A 17,566-nucleotide genomic window follows, 5' to 3' on the forward strand; every position below is an offset into this window, starting at 1 on the left:
GAGACTACTCAGGGTAGGCATTGAAAAGAAACTGGCTACATCTCAGGTGATTCAAATCCAACTGAACCACCACGTGATCCCAAGGCAATGCTGACAACGCTCTCACTGTCGAAAGGGTAAAACTTACCGAGCCCAAAAAAGCCCAAATCCGACTGAGCAGGACTGGATCTTCCCAAGACTCTCACTCTGGGGGGACTGACAAACCAAGGCTACACGGGCTGGGTAAGTCAAAATCTACTCAGGACCTACCTGCCATCGAACAGCTGTTGGTGTTCAATACTTTATGTGCCGAACATAACGGAAGAAGAGCAAGTTGGGTGCTTCTGCGGATTTGTTGAAGGAAAGTGCACGGAGTGGCACAAGGAACATCTCTGCCTTGAAATTTTGGAAGGAGGTGAGTACGGGAGAGAGAAACCTCAGAGGCTGAGCTGCCTTCTGCATTCCGGCAAAGCTCCCCACCCGACGCTAGCAGAAGACATTTCACTGCCGCACGGGTCGGTCACACCGCCAGCCCTTCCCAGCTGGCAGAGGAGCTCACAGCGAGGGGCATCACCCACGGGGGAGAGGAGAGCGAGCCGCAGAGGAGGGTGCTCGGGCCAAAGGGTACGCCAGAGGCCCCGCTCCGGGCTCCCCTCGCAGCGGAGCAGCTACCCTTGGCCGCTCGGTCTCCCCCCCCCCGCAGGGCTGCAGCCAGAGCTCGGGGCTGGCAGCGGCCCTGCGGGCGGCCCGCAGGAAGCCACCCCCGGCAGAGCCGGCCGAAGCCCTTACCGGGGGCCCGTGGCTGCGGGAAGGAGCCGAGAGCCCGGGTACCTGCAGCGAGCAGCCGCGCCCCGTCCCGCAGAGCCGAGCGAGCCCCTCCGGTCTCTCCCGCGACCCGCGCCCGACGGCCACGCCGCCTCCCCGACGGCAGCCCCCTTCCCCGCCCCGCGCGCATCCCGCACGGTGCCCGCGACTTACCCCGCCATCCTCCCTCTGCCGCTCGGCTCCCTCGCCCGGGACGCGACCCCGGCTTTCGGGCCGCTGCCCTGCCGCTGGCGGGGGGGCTCCCGGCCGCTACTCTGCGCCGGGCCGGGACCCAGCCCCGCGTCCCCCGCCCGGCCCCGGGGCGCGGGCGGCCGTCGGTCGGGACGCTGCCTCCGGCCGTCGCCGCCGCTCGGGCTCCCCGCGGCGGCCGCGAAGCCGCGGTCCACGTGGAGGGCGGCGGGGAGGGGCCGCGCCGGCGGGGGGGCTCCGGGCGCCGGGGACAGGCCGTGCGCCGCGCCCGCCGCCCCCAGCGCAGCCCCCCGGCCCCGCGGCCGCGCCGCCCCGCCGCTCCCCGGCTCCGGCCTGCCCGCGGGGTCCGGCCGGCCGTCGGCGAAGCCCAGCAGGACGGCAAAGGTGAGCGGGAGGAGGCTGGCGGCGGCCCGCATGCTGTCGGCGGGGGTGGGGGGGGGGCGCGGGGCGCTCAGCGCCCGGCTGGCATCCTCCGGCGGGGACCACCGGCTCTCCGCCCCGCCGCTCACCGCCCCATCCCGCGCCGGGGCTCCGCCGGGACCTGCCGCCCGCCGGGGCCGGGGGCGCGGGCTGGCGAGCGGCCCCTGCGGCAGGGGCGAGACGAAGAGGAGGAGGAGGGAAGAGGAAGGCGGCCGGCCCCGCTCGCCAGGCTGCCAGCGAGCTCCCGCGCTCCGCAGGCAGCTCCGAGCACCTTCGCGCCTGCCTCTGGCACTGGCAGCGCCTGGAGGGGATGGAGGGTTTTATTTTTGGAAACCTCCCCCTTTTGTGTCTTTTTGATGCTGACATCCCCCCTCTCCAGAGGACACGGCTCGGCCCCCCTCCTTGGGAGAGGAGACATTCCAGCAACACCCACTTTGGCAAATGGAAACAAACTACAACGGAGAAGCCTTAACCCCTGCCTGGCCGGGGAGACCCGGCCGCCGCCTGCCCGGCAGCCGCCGCCCGGACCCCGGAGCCCGGCCCGAGCTCCCCCCGGAGCCCGGCCCGCAGCGAGCCGCCGGCCCCGCCGCAGCGGGAAGCGCTCGGGGAAGGTGCGGCAGCCCCGGGCGCGTGGGGCGCGGAACAGGAGGGAGGGAGGAGGCCGGAGGAATACACCGCCGACCCCCCCTGCATCTGGGACTTCTGGAGCTGCATCAGACCGCCAGCCCACTTGCTGCTCTTGACCGCATCTCACCGGAGAAAGGCACGGCGACGGGGAGAGCCCCGTTCACCAACCCTCCTTGGCTACAGAGCTCTCAGATCCCGTCAAACCCGGCTCAGGGCTTTAAACTCCTTCCCACCTAAAAGCTCCGGGTCCTTCAGCTAAGAGAGATCTTCCAGGAGACATAACCCACCATGTTAGAGTAGATGTCCATCCCTCCCCCTGACTGGCTCTGTGTGGGCACCTGGAGGTCGAGGAATGACTTGAAATGACTGCTTTCTGTGCAAAGACTGAGGGAAGAGGAGGAGGAGGGGGAAAGGGGGGCAGAAATCCCGTTTCAGCCACACACGTCAGCTTGCCCTTGTCCTCTGCCACATCTCTGCTGTCCTTGGCCGTCTCGGGCAGGGAGCGAATCCTCCCAGAGGAGTGCAGGCTCTGGCCCAGCCCAGGAGCACGGTGTATTTGGGGTGGGCTCATTCCGGCCCACAGCAACGTCTGTGAGCTTGGTAAGTGGCTAAAGACCTCTCACCGCATCTCTGTGTGCAAGGAAGCAGAGCAGGGCACCACGGGTGCTGGCGGAAGGAGATGCTGGTTGGCGTGTGTCCCTGCAGCGGGTTCTGTGGCCAGTAGCACTTACCGACCCGTTTCCATCATGCCGAGCTCAGGCAGATGAAAGGTGCACCTCACTTGACATCCCGATCCCGAGCGCTGTGTCTGGATGCCTGTGGGAGAACACGAGAAGCTCTGCGTGCCACAGAGCGGTCCTTCGGGTGTACCGTCGTGGCTTCCAGCAGCCCGCGGGGTAGGGGCTCCTTCAGCCAGATGCTGCGGCTCAGCCGCTGGGTTTAAAAGGCAAGTTGTCATATCAGCTCCTGAATTTATCTAATTTCTTTTGTCCCTTTTGATGTGTGGGGTGGCTGCAACATAGAGCACTGGCTCTCCTCCTGTGCCTGCTGCTCCCCCAGCCCCTTACAGCACCCCATCCCACTGACGCTCCTCTCCCTCCAGCCTCTCCCACTGCAGGTGCCACCTCCCCTGGCCCTCACCGAGCCGTCCGCTTCCCAAAAGCTTCATGGCAGAGGGGTCCAGCTCCCCAGCAGCTGTGTTCCTAAAGCCTCTCCCACTTGAAACCAGAGGCTGCAGCTCCCTTCTTCCCACTGCACCTTGACTTACAGGCCCGCTTGGACCACAGCTGTCCCGTCCTTGGGATGGGAGCACTGCTGCCTGCCCTCCGGGGTGTGGAGAAGCCGGGAAAGGAGCAGAAGCACAGGGAATGAATCCCCTGAAAGCACGCTGGGTCTGGAGCAGGGCAGAACCCCAGCACATCACCTCCGGCTGGGGTCCTGCAAGCGAGGGAGAGGGGAGGTCACTTGGCAGGTGAACAAGTGCGATGGGAGCAACGGGGCTGAGAGGGTTCGGGCTTTGACCTTGGCGCTGGCAGCTGGCTTACAGGGCAGGAGCATCGGAGGAAATGCCAGCGGGTGCTGTGGCACTTCGTGGGATGCCATCAGCTCGCCTGCCCGCCCCGCCGGGGCAGAGCCACCACTTGGGCAGGAGCTTGCGTGGCCCTGGACGCCGAGCAGTGCCCGATAACAACTGTGGTTCATTTCTTTGTTCTGAGGAAGAGGAATGTCCTTTCCATCCTCACCTAATTACTTTCTTATGCAGCAGTGGAAAGAATGTTTGTGCCTAAACCTGACACGAGAAAATTATCAACACCATAAACAAAGCCATAAACAAAGCAGCTGAGAGCCGGGCAGTGCTCAGAGCCAGGGCAGGCAACCCCGGAGCAGGCTCACTCAGGGTGCAAGCGGGTTCCTCCTCCCTGGAGGCGCCAGGTCACCCCAGGGGAGGAGACTCAGGGCATGCCCAGGGGACCGCACCTCCACAGGAGCCTGCACACAGGGCCCCTATGGCAGTGCAGCTGCAAGAGCCTGTGCCTCCCTAACCGGGCTGGGGAACGAGCTGTGCAAACCCAATGGAGCCATCGACAGCCCTCCGGTACCTCTCGCAGCCTCCCCTGGCTGTGGTGGAGGCCGCCCCAGGGAGCTGGCATCCTTTCGCAAATCAGCTTCGCTCCGTGTTTACAGTAACCCCCCCGGAGCTGGACACCGAGCTCTTTCCAGCCTCACACATGCAACCGATCCTTTGCTTTCGCAGGGGCCTGCCGGTGCTGTTTGATCCCACATAAGCGCTGCGGCAGAGCGGGGGTCTGCCCAGGGCAGCAAGCCCCAGCCCCACCGCCCTGGGGCTGCCCTGGCACAGGCCCAGGCACCTGGGGAGGGGAGCGACAGCATCCCCGGTGCAGGTGGGTGATGCGCAGGTGCTCGGGCATGGGCACGCTGCCTCCCCGCCCCATGGCTCGTTTTGTATTTGGCCATCCCTGAAAGCAAGCCCGTCGGAAAAAGGGAAGCGTGGGGAATCACAGCGCAGGTTGGGCTGCAGCGTGCCGCTCAGTGGGGGCTCAGCAAGCAAACATGAAATACCTCTTTTCTCAGGAACTCACACAGACAGAGCATGGACCGTCGGGCTGCTCGCCATCAAGATCAAACCCGTGCCTGGGAAGAGACATCAGCAGTGGAGAGAGGATGGGGCAGCAAGCCGGCAAGCGGGGTCCAAGAGCCCAGCCCCCATCAGCAGGGAGCACAGGGCTCCTTGGGAGGGTAGTGGGGTGTGAGCTGCAGGTGGGCAGCTCAAAATGCTCTTTGCTGCCTTCACCTCACCTTAATTCACCACATGAGCTTCTAGGCAGCAGGGATGGCACCAGAGGAGAGGTTGAGGACAGATGCAGCTGCAGCACCTCTCCAAGTCCATACTTTCCAGGGCCAGGGCACCAAGGTGAATGAGGCAGACCTGGGAGCCAGCACAGAAAGCAAGGGGCTCGTAGACCCTGCAGGGGAGAGGAGCAAGGGTAGACTGTGCTGATGGCATGGCCCTTCTCATCTGCCACTGCTATGGCAGAGAAGAAGAGGTGCTTGGGCCGCTGAGGGTTGAAGCCATGGGGCCAGAGGCACAGGGGTCAAGGTGGGCTGTGCCCTGGAGAGATGGTCACGGTTCACATCTCCTTGAGACCTCTCAAAGGACAGGGAGAAGGGGCTCTTCAGGACTGCGCTGATGGGGGGTCCCTCTGCGCCAGGACCCTTCACACCCTCATTCCTCTACCCGTTGGGTCCACACCAGCCCTGCATGACCCACTCGGGGCAGAGGGGGGAGTAGCACCTGGGAGACATGCTTCCAGGGCCAGTTGGCCCCCAGATGTGACTCCTGGCACTGTATCCCTTAGATTAATTAGCCCCTTTTCTTCCTCTTCAGAAGGGTTCACAACCCACATGTGCTTCTTCCTCCACTGTGAGCAGACCCCTAACACGCTGCAGATGGGACACATTCCACAGATTCAGGAGCTGCCTGCAGCTCCCGCAGAGGAAGAAGGAGCACTCCCCCCTGCTCAGGGCTGCAGGGTAGGGGAAGGTTGGCCAGCCCCACAGGCTTAAAAATCAGGGTGTGGAGGCAGCGTTTTAGAGGTACAAGTCACAGCATCTCTAAAAAGAGCCATCTCACAACAGGAAGGAGGATATGGCAGTCCTGGGGAGCTGGATGGAGAAGCAGCTTCAAGGCAGGAGTGCAGACACCTCTGGAGAGGACCTCTGTAACCATGGGCATCAGAGAGGCAAGAAAGCAGCTTCTGAATTTACAAGCACAGCCAGCAAACCCTCCATGAACAGCGTTCCCACTGCTCGCCTTTGCCATGAGATACACGCAGCTCAGCACACTCATGCTGATGGCACTCATAGAAGGAGACGTTCCCACCGGACAGAGGAGCCGCTCCAGCCAGACACACAGCCTGGCCCTCCATCCCCCTCCACCCACTCTCGGTGCATCGCTCAGACCCTTGGGGTACATCCTGGCCTCTCCCTGTGAGGAGAATGCCAGCAGGCAGCCAAGAGGCATATAAGTGACAGTTTGTTGTCAGAAAACAGAAGAGAAACTGTCCAGCACCTCCTAGTCGAAAGCCAAGGTTTGCTGGTTTTATTGTTCCTTCTGCTTTCATTTAACCAGGACCATCTCTGAGATGGAGGAGGGAGGCACAGACCTGCCAAGTGAGTGTCCCACAACTGGACTCTTTGGTCGTGCCGTTGTCTGAACATGCATCCGTGCTTTACCAAGGGCTGAGACCACACGCTGGAAAAGAGGTTACAATGGGAGACGAAAACATGCTGCTAGGAAGAGGAAACGTGGAGAGCAGGACCAGATGGCAGAACCCAAGGGATGGGAGTGCAGAGTGAGGCAGAGAGGAGGTTGCTGTGGGTTGCTGCTGCAGAAAGGCTCTGGTGGGGCTGGCTGCAGAGCACAGATGGTTCCTTATTTATCCATCACACTATTTCAAGCCCCTTCAGCAACTCTTCAGGAGAAGAAAATAAAAACCCTCAGCTAGAATGTGATTCATGCAGAGCTACAGCAGCTCAGGGGAACCTGTCCATTTATAATTAATGAAGTCCTGTTTGCAATGATATCTCCCCTCTTCCCAGGAGGCTGGTCTGGCCTCTCCACTTCTTCAATGCCTGCGGCTGGAACTGCACATGGCAGGGAAAGGGGCCTGGAAACCAGGAAAGCCTGAGCATCCCTGAGGAGCGTGGAGGCTGCCCTGACCAGGAAACCCATTCCATCACGTGTTCCCTGCAGGAGCAAGCCTGCTCAGGACGTCAACCTGACGGGGGGCTTCAACCGAGTGTTCATTAGTCATCTGTCCTCACTAGGGGAGGAAAGGAAAAGAGAAAGGAAGCAGAACCTCTTGCCATTTTTAAGGGCTGTGACCCACAAAGAGGGAACATCCCCCACGTGGTCAGGCAGTGTTGAGAGGAGTGTGGAAAGGGCCCCAATAGTGTGAATTTCTATAACCTTCTCTTCCCCTTTTCACTGGGGTCTTAACGCCAGGAGGCTTTTCCTGAGGTGGCCATCGAACATCAGGCTGTCACAGACTGTAAGGGAACAAGGAAGCAGGAATAACAGCTCGAGGATACGCAGGGAGCGTGGTGCGCTCTCCTCAGTGGAAAAGTCCCTTCCTGGTGTCTGCTACCACTTCACAGGCAGCCCTTCCCAAGGAGCCCACAACCTGGGGAAGAGAAGAGAGAGATCCAAGCAAGACAGCCCAACAGCGAGGACAGAAGAAACCAGGCAATCCCCAGACTGTGCTGAGGAAGCTCTTCCTGAGAAATTCCTCCCAGACCGAACTTCTCTCAAAAGCACTGCATTTCCTTTGCATTATCTCAAACAACAATAAGACCAGAAAAAACAAACCTGAATCAAATTTTGAATTCTCCCGAGTGTTTGGGATTAGAGTCGTTTCATTCCTCCTTCTGATTCCAAAGCAGTCTTCCTAAAAAGCAACGACTCATTTCCTTCAAGTTCCTGTTCCTTCCTTAAGACCCTCACCTTGACTGCCCAGGGCATGAGGAGCTTGGGCTGGAAGTCCTTCAGCCCATCAGCTTTGCATACCAGAGGAAAACTGATGATGGTCACGTAGATCCTGAAATGAGAATGATCAGTGGGACTGGCGTTCTATCTGTATTTTAGTTTGGATTACTCTGCCGTCCTGAAATTGCAGGCCTGCTCCCCATCGCAGGACTTTAGGTGCTTTCCTGTCAATCTGGGCACTGGAAGGGCTGCATGAGCAGTGATCTCAGCTCATTACAATGCAGTGATTTCAAGTGGATGTTTAATAGCTTATTAATAGGTGAATCTTGGGGAACTGCAAAAAGTGGCAATTATTAGGTGGCGTGTGTTAGAGCTAAAGTAGTCAGTCATTAAGCAATAGACTAGTTCATTGACACTTTACAGTCCCATTGGGTAATTATTGGGATTAGGCTGAGTACCCAATTTCCCAGCTATGACTTCATAGGCTGGGAATCCAGCTCTCTGGTGACACCACACGCCAGAGGTCTCCCTCACCAATTGCAATGCTGACTCTGCTGTCACCCACTCTACACATAGGTGTGGCACACAGCCTTAAGAAAGGGCCAAGGCTCTTACAGGAAATAAGAATAACAAGGAATGAGAGTTTAACAAGGAAATAAACACAGGACAACTTCAGAGAACATGAGCAAAGCCCCTTTCCACACCACAGCACATCAGGTCATCATCTTCTGAGACGAGCAAGGCGCTTGGGATGGGGAAGCATCCACTTCCCACCCAGACAGGGGCCACGCCAGGTGCAGAACAAAATCCACAACAGGATTACCAAGATGGCTTTCATGGTTTTCCTGCCTCTCCCACAACTGGATTTGGAGCTCAGGGCAGAAGCAGGAACAACATAAGCCTGTACGCTCTGCTGATGACTACCTTTGCCTCTGTGCTGAGCTCTGGCATGCACTTTCAGGCCATGCCTCTGCCTCCCCTCCCTCTTCCCGTCCCCTCTCTCTCAGTCCAGCTGAGCAGGCAAGGCACAGCAGTGCCAACAGCCCGGGTGGCCACCTGCGCTCCCCTGAGGCTGGCAAGCCCTGATGGCAGGGGTGGCAGCCGAGAAGGCAGCTGGCACCGTGGAGGTGGGAGAGAAGCTCTCCAGGAAATGAAAGGCTGAGGGAGCTGGGCTTGTTTAGCCTGAAGAAGAGAAGGCTGAGACGGGACCTTATAAATGCCTATAAGTATCTCCAGGGTGGGTGTCAGGAGGATGGGGCCAGACTCTTTTCAATGGTGCCCAGCAACAGGACAAGGGGCAACGGGCACGAACTGAAACGTAGGAGGTTCCATCTGAACATGAGGAAGAACTTCTTCCCTCTGAGGGTGACGGAGCCCTGGAACAGGCTGCCCAGGGAGGTTGTGGAGTCTCCTTCTCTGGAGATATTCAAGACCTGCCTGGACAAGGTCCTGTGCAGCCTGCTGTAGGTGACCCTGCTTTGGCAGGGGGTTTGGACTAGATGATACCCAGAGGTCCCTTCCAACCCCGAACATTCTGTGATTCTGTAATTCCTCCCTCCCGAAGCCTGGCCCTGTGCATCCCCGAGCCATGGGAAGCGTGTCCTGGAGGGTGACAGGGCTGAAGGAGGTGGGGAGCTCCCAGTGTCCTCAGGGAGCATCCTTGCAGCAGCAGGCCAGAACTGCCTGCTCCAAGGCTGTGCAAGCTAGGCTGGTCTACAGGCAGCTCCTGCCACAGATGAGCAGGGGGAAGGCAGGCAGGCAGGGATACGGAGCAGGAAAGCTACTTACACAAGCCAGGAGCACAATCTGAGAGCAGATCAGAATGAAGCAACAGCACCAGCTTGCCATATGCCCACCAGAAGAGATGAGGAGATGCAGAAGGCTCCTGGCTGGGCACACAGCATGGCCACGGCCACCCCAGGTGCAGGAGAAAGTGCTGTCTGTGGGGGCCCCTCTGAATGCCACTTTGGTCTCTTGTTCCATAAGGAGACGGGACTGATACAACCCTTGGCTTTCCTCAGCGCTCCCCCTGGCCTCAGTTACCCCCACCTTGCTGCCCACTTTCAGCGAAGGCAGTTGCCCCCACAACCCATGCTGCCTGCCTTGTTGCTCTCAGTCAGGCACTGCTTCCCTGCAAGCTTGGCCATCGCTGTGAGGGCTCTGCAGGGTATGAACATCATTGACAAAACCTTTAGGCTACACAAATCGCCCAGGGATACCAGTGGACCTAAAATCCTATGTGAGAGCAAGTTTGGGGATTTAGGGAACAGGGGTTTAGGCCATCAGCGTGGCTCTCCCTCTGAGCCTGCAGGCACCACGCATAGCTAAGGCAGTGTGGTATCAGCACCTTGTGCCCTGCTTCATCCCCATCATCCACAGGCCTTCTGCCAGCCTGGATCCACGGCTGGCCATCATCCCTACACCAGACAGCTGGTGCCCCCCTCTGTGGCAGCCAACTGCTGCTGCCAGTCCTCTCACTGGCACCGTGCTTCTCCCCAGCACAGTTTTTGGGAGCCAGATGCAGGCCCAGCAGCAGGACACCTTCCCAGCCCGGGGGGATGCCTGCTTTTCAGGCCAAAGGCACACGTGAAGTTTGGCCCACGGAAGCAGCTGCTCCATTTCAGTTCCCGTGGCAATGCTGGCGGAGAGCTGCTGTGACCTGCAGTGCCCTCCAGACCACAGAGCTGCTGGAGAGACCACAGACTATACCAGAGAGGCCGGTGGCCAGCTCTAGCTCTGTGCTTCCTCACCAGGACACATCCAACCAAGGCTGATGCACCCCACAGATGCATCCAAGTTGCCCATGCAACTAGGGCCGCCTCTTCTGAGACAGCTCTGGTACTGCTGAGCAGAGGCTGGGGGCTGAAGGGTGTTCTGGCATGCCCCTTTCTTCGCTCACAGTCTGACTCCGGGTTGCGGTGAACTATGGCTGACCTACAGCTCTCTGCCTCACCTGTCCCTGCCCCGGTATCCGTATCCTATATGGCACCAGCCCCTTGGCCCCGGCTCAGTTCAAGCCTCCAGCTGGCTTTGGAGCCACTGCTAGAAGCATTATAGCACACCTGTTCTTCAGATGAGGGTTTTACAGCCAAGGCTAGCACATCTGGATTGTAAAATAGACATTTGGAAGTTTATCAACATGTTTCCAAACGGTCTGGGTATGGCAGAGACTCTGTCTCGATGCTTTAGTGGAGGAAGCAGCTGGGCTGGAAGGATGGTTCAGTGCCCTTCTCACGCCCCACGCAGGCTGGGCCGAACCCCCCCCCCCTCAGCCCTCACACCCCAGAAACTGAACTGCCTCTTCCTGACACCAGCGCTCCAGGAAGCCATGTCAGAAAGGCTGTAGGAGGGAAATGGGGAAGCAAAATCCAGTGCCCTTCCCACCCCAGAACCTGCTGACGCAGCTGCACTGAGCCTAGGCTTGAGCCAAACATCTCCCAGAAACACCACCCGCTCACAAAATTGGTTGGGAATCTGCACCACGTGCACTGGGGATGGGGAATAACTGACTCCATCAGCTTGGTCCTGTGCAAAGCTCGGCTGCCAACAGCCTCCAGGGCTTTTGCTCTCAGCAAAGTCCTGATCAGCAGCAGCATCAAGCTGCCACTAATGGGTTTGTCAGCACCAAGCAGATCTGAAGGAGGAACGTGGCCCGCTGCCCCAAGCTGTTTCACGTGCACAGCCCTTCTCATTGTAGTAGTTTCTCAGATGTGCAGCTCACACACCCATGCTAACAACAGACCTCCCACGCAAGTGTTCAGTAATATATCCTGATTTTGGTCTCTTCCCAGCCGTCCCTCGCCAACAGAAGCACAGCTGATACTTCGGGGTGTGAGCGACATAGAGGCAAGAGACGCAGAAGACCTGTAAAGCTGATGGAGCAGGAGGCAGCTCTGCCCACAGCATGCTGGAGAGCTTTGGTAATGTGGTGATGGTTACTTCCCACAAGATCTTCAGATGGCCTAAGCTCATAGCAGCTGATTAACAATCCTTCTACTGATAGTAAAGCAAACCAATGCTAGATACAGATGTGCTCTCCAAAACTGCTCCTCCCCTCATTCTCTCCCCGCAACAGTCTGGCTGGCAGCTGGCAGAGTCTCCCCTCATCTCCTTCCATTTTGCCGGTTCACCTGCAGGTGAAGGCATCGTCCCTGTCCTGCAGTACTGCCTGCCATGCTATGCTCTCATCACCCCTGAAGGAGAGAGAGACCACTCTGCTAATCCAGTGGCTGAGAACTGCACAAATATCTACAGGAACTGGCAAAGGTGGCACAAAAGGAGACACTTCTTTCAAGCTGGATCAGTCTCTTCACTTCTCAGCAATGCAGTGGACTATGAATGTTTTTATACCTATTTTGCAGCCCTTTGGAGGCTTGGGCAGACCTGGATTCTTTCATCGGTGAATCTCTTCCCTCTCTAACCCACGTGCTCTCAGTAATATTGAGCTGCCTCTTCAGAGGCACTGATTCAAAGCGATTCCAAGCTCAGAGCACTTCAGAGGAGGAGGCTGGGGAGAGACGAGGGTGTGACGGTCAGGGGTAACACCAAACCTTCCAACACTGTACCTGCAGCGATGCAGATGCAAATGTGTTTCTGTCATGCTTTGCGCTTGGCCAGGTTCTTTGTCCTTACATACCTGCTTCAAAAGCCTGGTGCTGAGGCTGTAGAGCTCCCAAAATATCCTGGAAATAAGAGCAATCTGACTTAGGTGAACACATGGAAGAGCATCAGCAGACCTGACAACTGCTAAACAGAGCCCATGACAACAGGGCTGGGGCACTGCCCCACCATGATGATGCTGGGACCTGAGTTCAGTCCTGGCTCTGACGCAAGCTTCTTCTGTGATCTCAGGTGAACCATCTAGCTTCAGCCCTCAGGTACAAAGTGGAAAAGAGACCACCCCACACACCCATGCTGTGTTTGTCCATATCCCTCGCTGGGCCCTCTGGCACTGGAGTGAGCCACGTTATGTAGAGCAAAGAGCGTACTGTAGGAGAAAATGTCTGAGTTAATGTGCGAGCTGTACACTCGCCACTGCTTAGGGAAATCAAGCATGTTTAGCTGCACCTACCACTGAGCACATATAACGCTGTCTGATGCCCATGCCAGGGCCAAGTTCGCTACTGGACACTTCTTCCACGAGACCTGGAGAACCTGCAAAGATGGTAGCAGCAATCCAGAGTGAGAGGCACTGCGAGACATGACAGAGGAGAAGAGGTTGGAAGATAAGGAAAGCGGATTCAAAACATGATTTGGATCTCAAATTGCTCAATCAAGCAAATTCCACTCTTGCATGTGGATGTGTCAGTGGGCCCATCTGCCCAGACCATCACAGACGGTGTGTTTTTACCAACAGAGGAGGCAACGTAGCTCTGCATTTCTCCGTATATTGGACTGGTCACCTCTAACCTTCCAGGTCACTGGGTTTGCTGTCCCTTCCCTCCCCCAGAGCACAAATCCGACCCCTGCCCCAGCCCCCCCTCCCCGCGGCAGGCAGGTCCTTCTCATGACAGCCAGCACTTTGTTCGGCAGCTGAGCCAACACTTCCTCCCACGGGAGAGCACAACTCCGCAGAGGTCAAGTGTGGTCTTCCCAAAGCCAAGGATTTGCCTTTGCTGCTTAATCCAGGCTGAGATCCCACAGGCGGCACAGAGCTTCTCCCGAGGCTGGCAGCGCAGCCTTTGCAGGCAGAGGAAGGAGCGTGCCTGGGTCACAGCTACAAGGGGAGAGACCGAACACCTGCCCTTCACCTTCAGGCCACCAGCAAGGAGGAGCTAGAAAAACAACCCTCCACCAGATACTTCACTGCTATTTTGTGAAATAGCCCTGTCCCTGCTCCCACTGGTTCAGGCCTAATGCTGAGGACAGCCGAGTGGCTGTTGGTGCCCAACTTCCACATTGCTTTACAGCCCTGCCTCCTTCAGGGAGGAGTGGAAACAAGCCAGCTTCACCACTGGAGCGCCCGGCACAGCAGCTCAGATGGCTTCCAACAGGTCTCTGCTGCGCCCAGGAGCACTCCTGCTCTGCAGGGCTCTGCAAGGAGCAGCGTGGGAAGGGGAATGGTGAAGGACCCCATCACTCTGGTTTCACAGGGGAGGCAAGGAAGAAACAGGCTCCTACTGTCCTTGCCTCAGCCAGCCACGAGCCTTCCGGCCATGGGCAAGCAAGCAGGTGGTCCTGGCAGTGGAGAGCATCCCCTAGTGCTCTCCCACACAACCACAGACTGGTTGAGGTGGGATGGGACCTCTGGAGATGGTCCCGTCCAGCCCCCTATTCAGACCAGAATGCTCAGGGCCGTGTCTGGTTGGGTTTTTGAACCCCTCCAAGGATGGAGGCTTCATAGCGTCCCTGGGTAGCTGCTCCAGTGTTGTTCACTCTGGTCTGAGCTCTAACAAAAGTGGCCGTCGGCCACCTCTGCTGCAATGGGTTTGATCACCACCAGAGGAGCTGGGGGTGCCTCTCTCGGGGATGTGACACCCATGGACCCACACAACGCTCTTGGCTGCACCTCCTGGCTCTAGTCCCCAAGGGGCTCCCTCAACCCCCAAATTACAGGGCTGTGCTCAAGAGGCTAAACCCGGAGCAAAAGGAGCGTGTTCCCCTCACTCGCACTGACCACGCAAACACAGCGGGAATGGGTCTGGTTCCCTCCATTTCTTACTTTCTGTTCAAGGCAACTGAAGAAGCATGGGTAGGTGGGCAAGGGACATCATTTGGCAGGAAGACTTTCTTGTTTCAGAGTCAATGGCCACCAGGATTGAGGAGGTTTAACCCTACAGCCCCTCCATAAACACCAGATTCCTCCATGGCTGCCCCCCCACAGGCTCCGCAGTCAGCGCAGATCCACAAGGATACTGGGTCCATCAGCTTGTTTTCACCAGTCTGTGCCATTTTACCTCCTAGTGCTTTTCTGGTTCTCATTATCTCTGCAGAGCTGATGACATTTAGACATTTCATCTCCTTAGAGGCTTTTTATGATGCTTTAATTCTGATTTATGCAATGCAGCCATGGCCATCCTCATCACCCACGCTCACCTCTGGCTTGTTAACACCCTGCCTGGCCAAGAACCCTTCCCCTTGCACCGGCAGATTCAAACTGGGCTGAAGCTCTGCACGCACCGGAGTTAAAGCCTTGGCAGCTTTCTCCTCCTATGCCTTTCCCTCTCATTCATCGCTGGTCACTAATCACAGCAGCTTCTTTCCATGGGGGACCTGCCTGCACAGACCTAGACCTGCCCCTGCAGCTGCCAGGGGAAATCCCAGGGGCAGGCACTGAACAAGGGCAAACCCAATTAGCAGTTGTCAGGTAATGCTACCAATAACCTTAGCCTGGTCATTAACCCCAGCAGCTCAGAGGGCATCACCAGCTAGGGGTCTTTCCCCAGCCCACTGGGATGCTTCTGGTGGGGAAAGCAGCCTCTTCCGCAGCCTCATGTCTTCTGCTCTTGCTAGAAACCAGTTCAGAAACACAACAGTCTGGGATCTAAACAGTTCTTAACACTTATCACTGCCTGTCCCCAGAGGCAAATCTAAATCCAAAGTACAGCTACAACACATGTATATCTGTTTGCAACACCTCTTTGGAGGAATTAGAGAGTGACAATGATACTGTACTCCGGACACAATGTCAACTGCTTCCATCTAGCCAAACAAGACCGGGGCCAAGGCTGGTCCAGCCTACTAAATGGTGCTAGAGCTTCGGGCTGGGCATGGTACCAAACGTTACAGTGGAGCCCCTCTACATGGCCCCTAGACATCTTTGCATTTGCAGGCCTGGCGATCTTTCCAAGCTTCTCTCCACCATTCTGATATTCCTGTTCAGGCTGCTCCTTGCTTCTTGTCCGCACTGCCTGCACAAGGTATTTTGCAGGAGGAAGGGTCGTCTCTCACAAGCTGTCTGCATCGTACCTGATGTAAAGCAGGGTGAACCACCTCTGCAAGGCAAACCTCGCCCCTCTGTGCTGTACTAGGAGGTGTCTGTCTCGCTTGTGTCATGGGAAGGGCCTGTCCTCTGTCCAAGTCAACCACCGCTGTCACCTGGAGAGGAAGGGCAACAGCATCATAACCTGGATACTCCGTACGTTCCTCCCGAGACCTTTGCAGCACTCACATCCAGCTGGACCTGCCGGGGAGGAGGATTGAACGAGGGCAGCTGGACAGGAGCCCTGCAACCCAGCCAGGCCTCCACGTACCGGCCACAGAATTCTCTTCCGAAGCCGCTAACAAATGAGGTGAAGGAAAAGTCTGGAACGGGGACCAAGTCTGGTCGCGGTTGGAGTCCTGACTCCAGAGCAGCTGGTGCAGCCTGGCAGGCGATGCAGGGCTTGGCTGTCCCAAACACCCTTGCTGAGCTGAAACTTCCTCCAGCCTGGGCCAAGCCCGCCCTTCTGCCTCCTTGAATTCCTGCAGCCTGGTAAGATTACAGGTAAGGAAAGGACCCTCTGCCCCCTCCCAAAGCAGACTTTACGCATCCAGGGTGCAAGGGGGAGTGGAGTCAAGACAGCACCTGCCCAAAGTGGTTTGCAGTCATTCACTGCAACTGAGCACCCCACCTCCCCCCACCCTCATAGGCTCCAAGACCCCATCAACAAACACGTCATCTGGAGCACAAGCGTTCCTCAGCTCAGTATTGTGAGCTCCCCTCGTAACGGAGGTGCCCCTTCCTACTCTGCTCACAGAGCTGGGGCAGGCTTTCTTCCAGCTGGATGCCATCCAGAGCCTCCACCAAAGTCCGGAGAAGGGAGCAGGACGATCTCAGAGCAGTGGGAGAAGGGACACGGAGGCTGAGGCTCAGGTTAGGTAGCACTGTAAGAACCCAACACCTGTGGGTGCTGGGGTGAGAGGTACTGTGGGGTCGGACCTTTCTATTGCTGCAGCTTTGGAGATTTCCCTCTTTCCATCTGCTTTCCGCCATCTGCTGAGGCGACTGCAGGGGAGAGGAGGTTTTCAAGGGTCACTCCTGGGCCAAAGCAGATGGAAAGGACCTGCTGCGAGCATTTTACTAGAGATGGGCCAGACAGCTGCAACGTGCCCCCGGGCTCCCCAGCCCTGTCGACAGCGCACTGGATCATCCCGCACATGGAGGGTACCAGGGCTGAAGAAGCTGGCTCATGACTGCACACACCGCCCGGGAGGCTCGCTTGCAGTGATGAAGGGGCTGCAGCTGGGCAAAGGAGTGGATTAACAAGCTGTTTAAATCCTCCATCAGGGGCCTGAACAAACAGACACTGCCAGGAGCGGGTCTCTCACCCCCCTGGAGACCGTCCATCTGGTCAGAGATGGTTTTTCACAGCGCTCCCTGAGGGGCAGAACCAGCAGCACCTTTGCTGGCTACGCAGAGCTAACGGGGCCTTCTCCTCCCCCCTGCGCCTTTGAACCTGCTCCAGACATCTCAGCCCTGCAGGTCTCCAAACCCAGCCTGCTGTGGACCTAATTAACTCCCTTGTTCATTTATGGTCTTTTGTCACTAAAGCAAATAATTGGCGAACAGAAGCTGCCTCGTGTGTGCTCACATGGATACGACTGCTCCCTTTGCTCTGCTGGGGAAGCCCTCTCCTGCTCTCCAAGGCTGCCCATAGTCCCTCTCTGCGGCCAGCCGCTCCAGGATCAGCGAAGGAGAGCACGCTGCCTCCCTCCTTCCAGCAAGCTCCCTCAGTACCTTTGCAGCCATCAGAGGACACCAGAGTCTTCTCAGGCCATGGCAACTTTGAATTCAAGCAAGAAAGTTTGCCTGGACCATGGAGCACACCCTAAACCCTTGGGGTTTCTCATCACTCCCTTTGGTTTACATGTTTGCTCACGCACACGCGTGCGCTCAGAAGGCTCCAGCCCGGGCAGCAGCGCAGACGCCAGCCTGGCAGGGGTGCTGCCACACCAGTTTCTCCCTCCATTGGTACCCACTCGGGTCTGCACACAGCCGGATGGATTTAAGAGGAATGTGACCTCACTGCTCTTTTACCCACCCCCCCACCGTGTTCCCTCTTACCCACTGGCACCACAAGGATGGAGAGTGGCAGGGCC

The 17,566-nt window shown here is 57.7% G+C and overlaps 1 protein-coding gene across 2 annotated transcripts in view; it reads right to left on the bottom strand.

The window, feature by feature from the left end:
- Positions 1–1,453, bottom strand: part of LTBP2 (latent transforming growth factor beta binding protein 2) — a 73,007-nt gene extending 71,554 nt beyond the window's left edge. For both annotated transcript variants that reach the window (XM_075425547.1, XM_075425546.1), the window contains exon 1: positions 958–1,453. In XM_075425547.1, coding sequence (XP_075281662.1) covers positions 958–1,409 — 452 coding nt within the window. In that variant the 5' untranslated portion in view covers positions 1,410–1,453. The remainder of the gene's footprint in view (positions 1–957) is intronic.
- Between the last annotated feature and the right edge of the window lie 16,113 nt (positions 1,454–17,566).

Source organism: Opisthocomus hoazin, chromosome 7 (assembly GCF_030867145.1).
Source record: "Opisthocomus hoazin isolate bOpiHoa1 chromosome 7, bOpiHoa1.hap1, whole genome shotgun sequence".
Lineage (NCBI taxonomy): Eukaryota > Metazoa > Chordata > Aves > Opisthocomiformes > Opisthocomidae > Opisthocomus > Opisthocomus hoazin.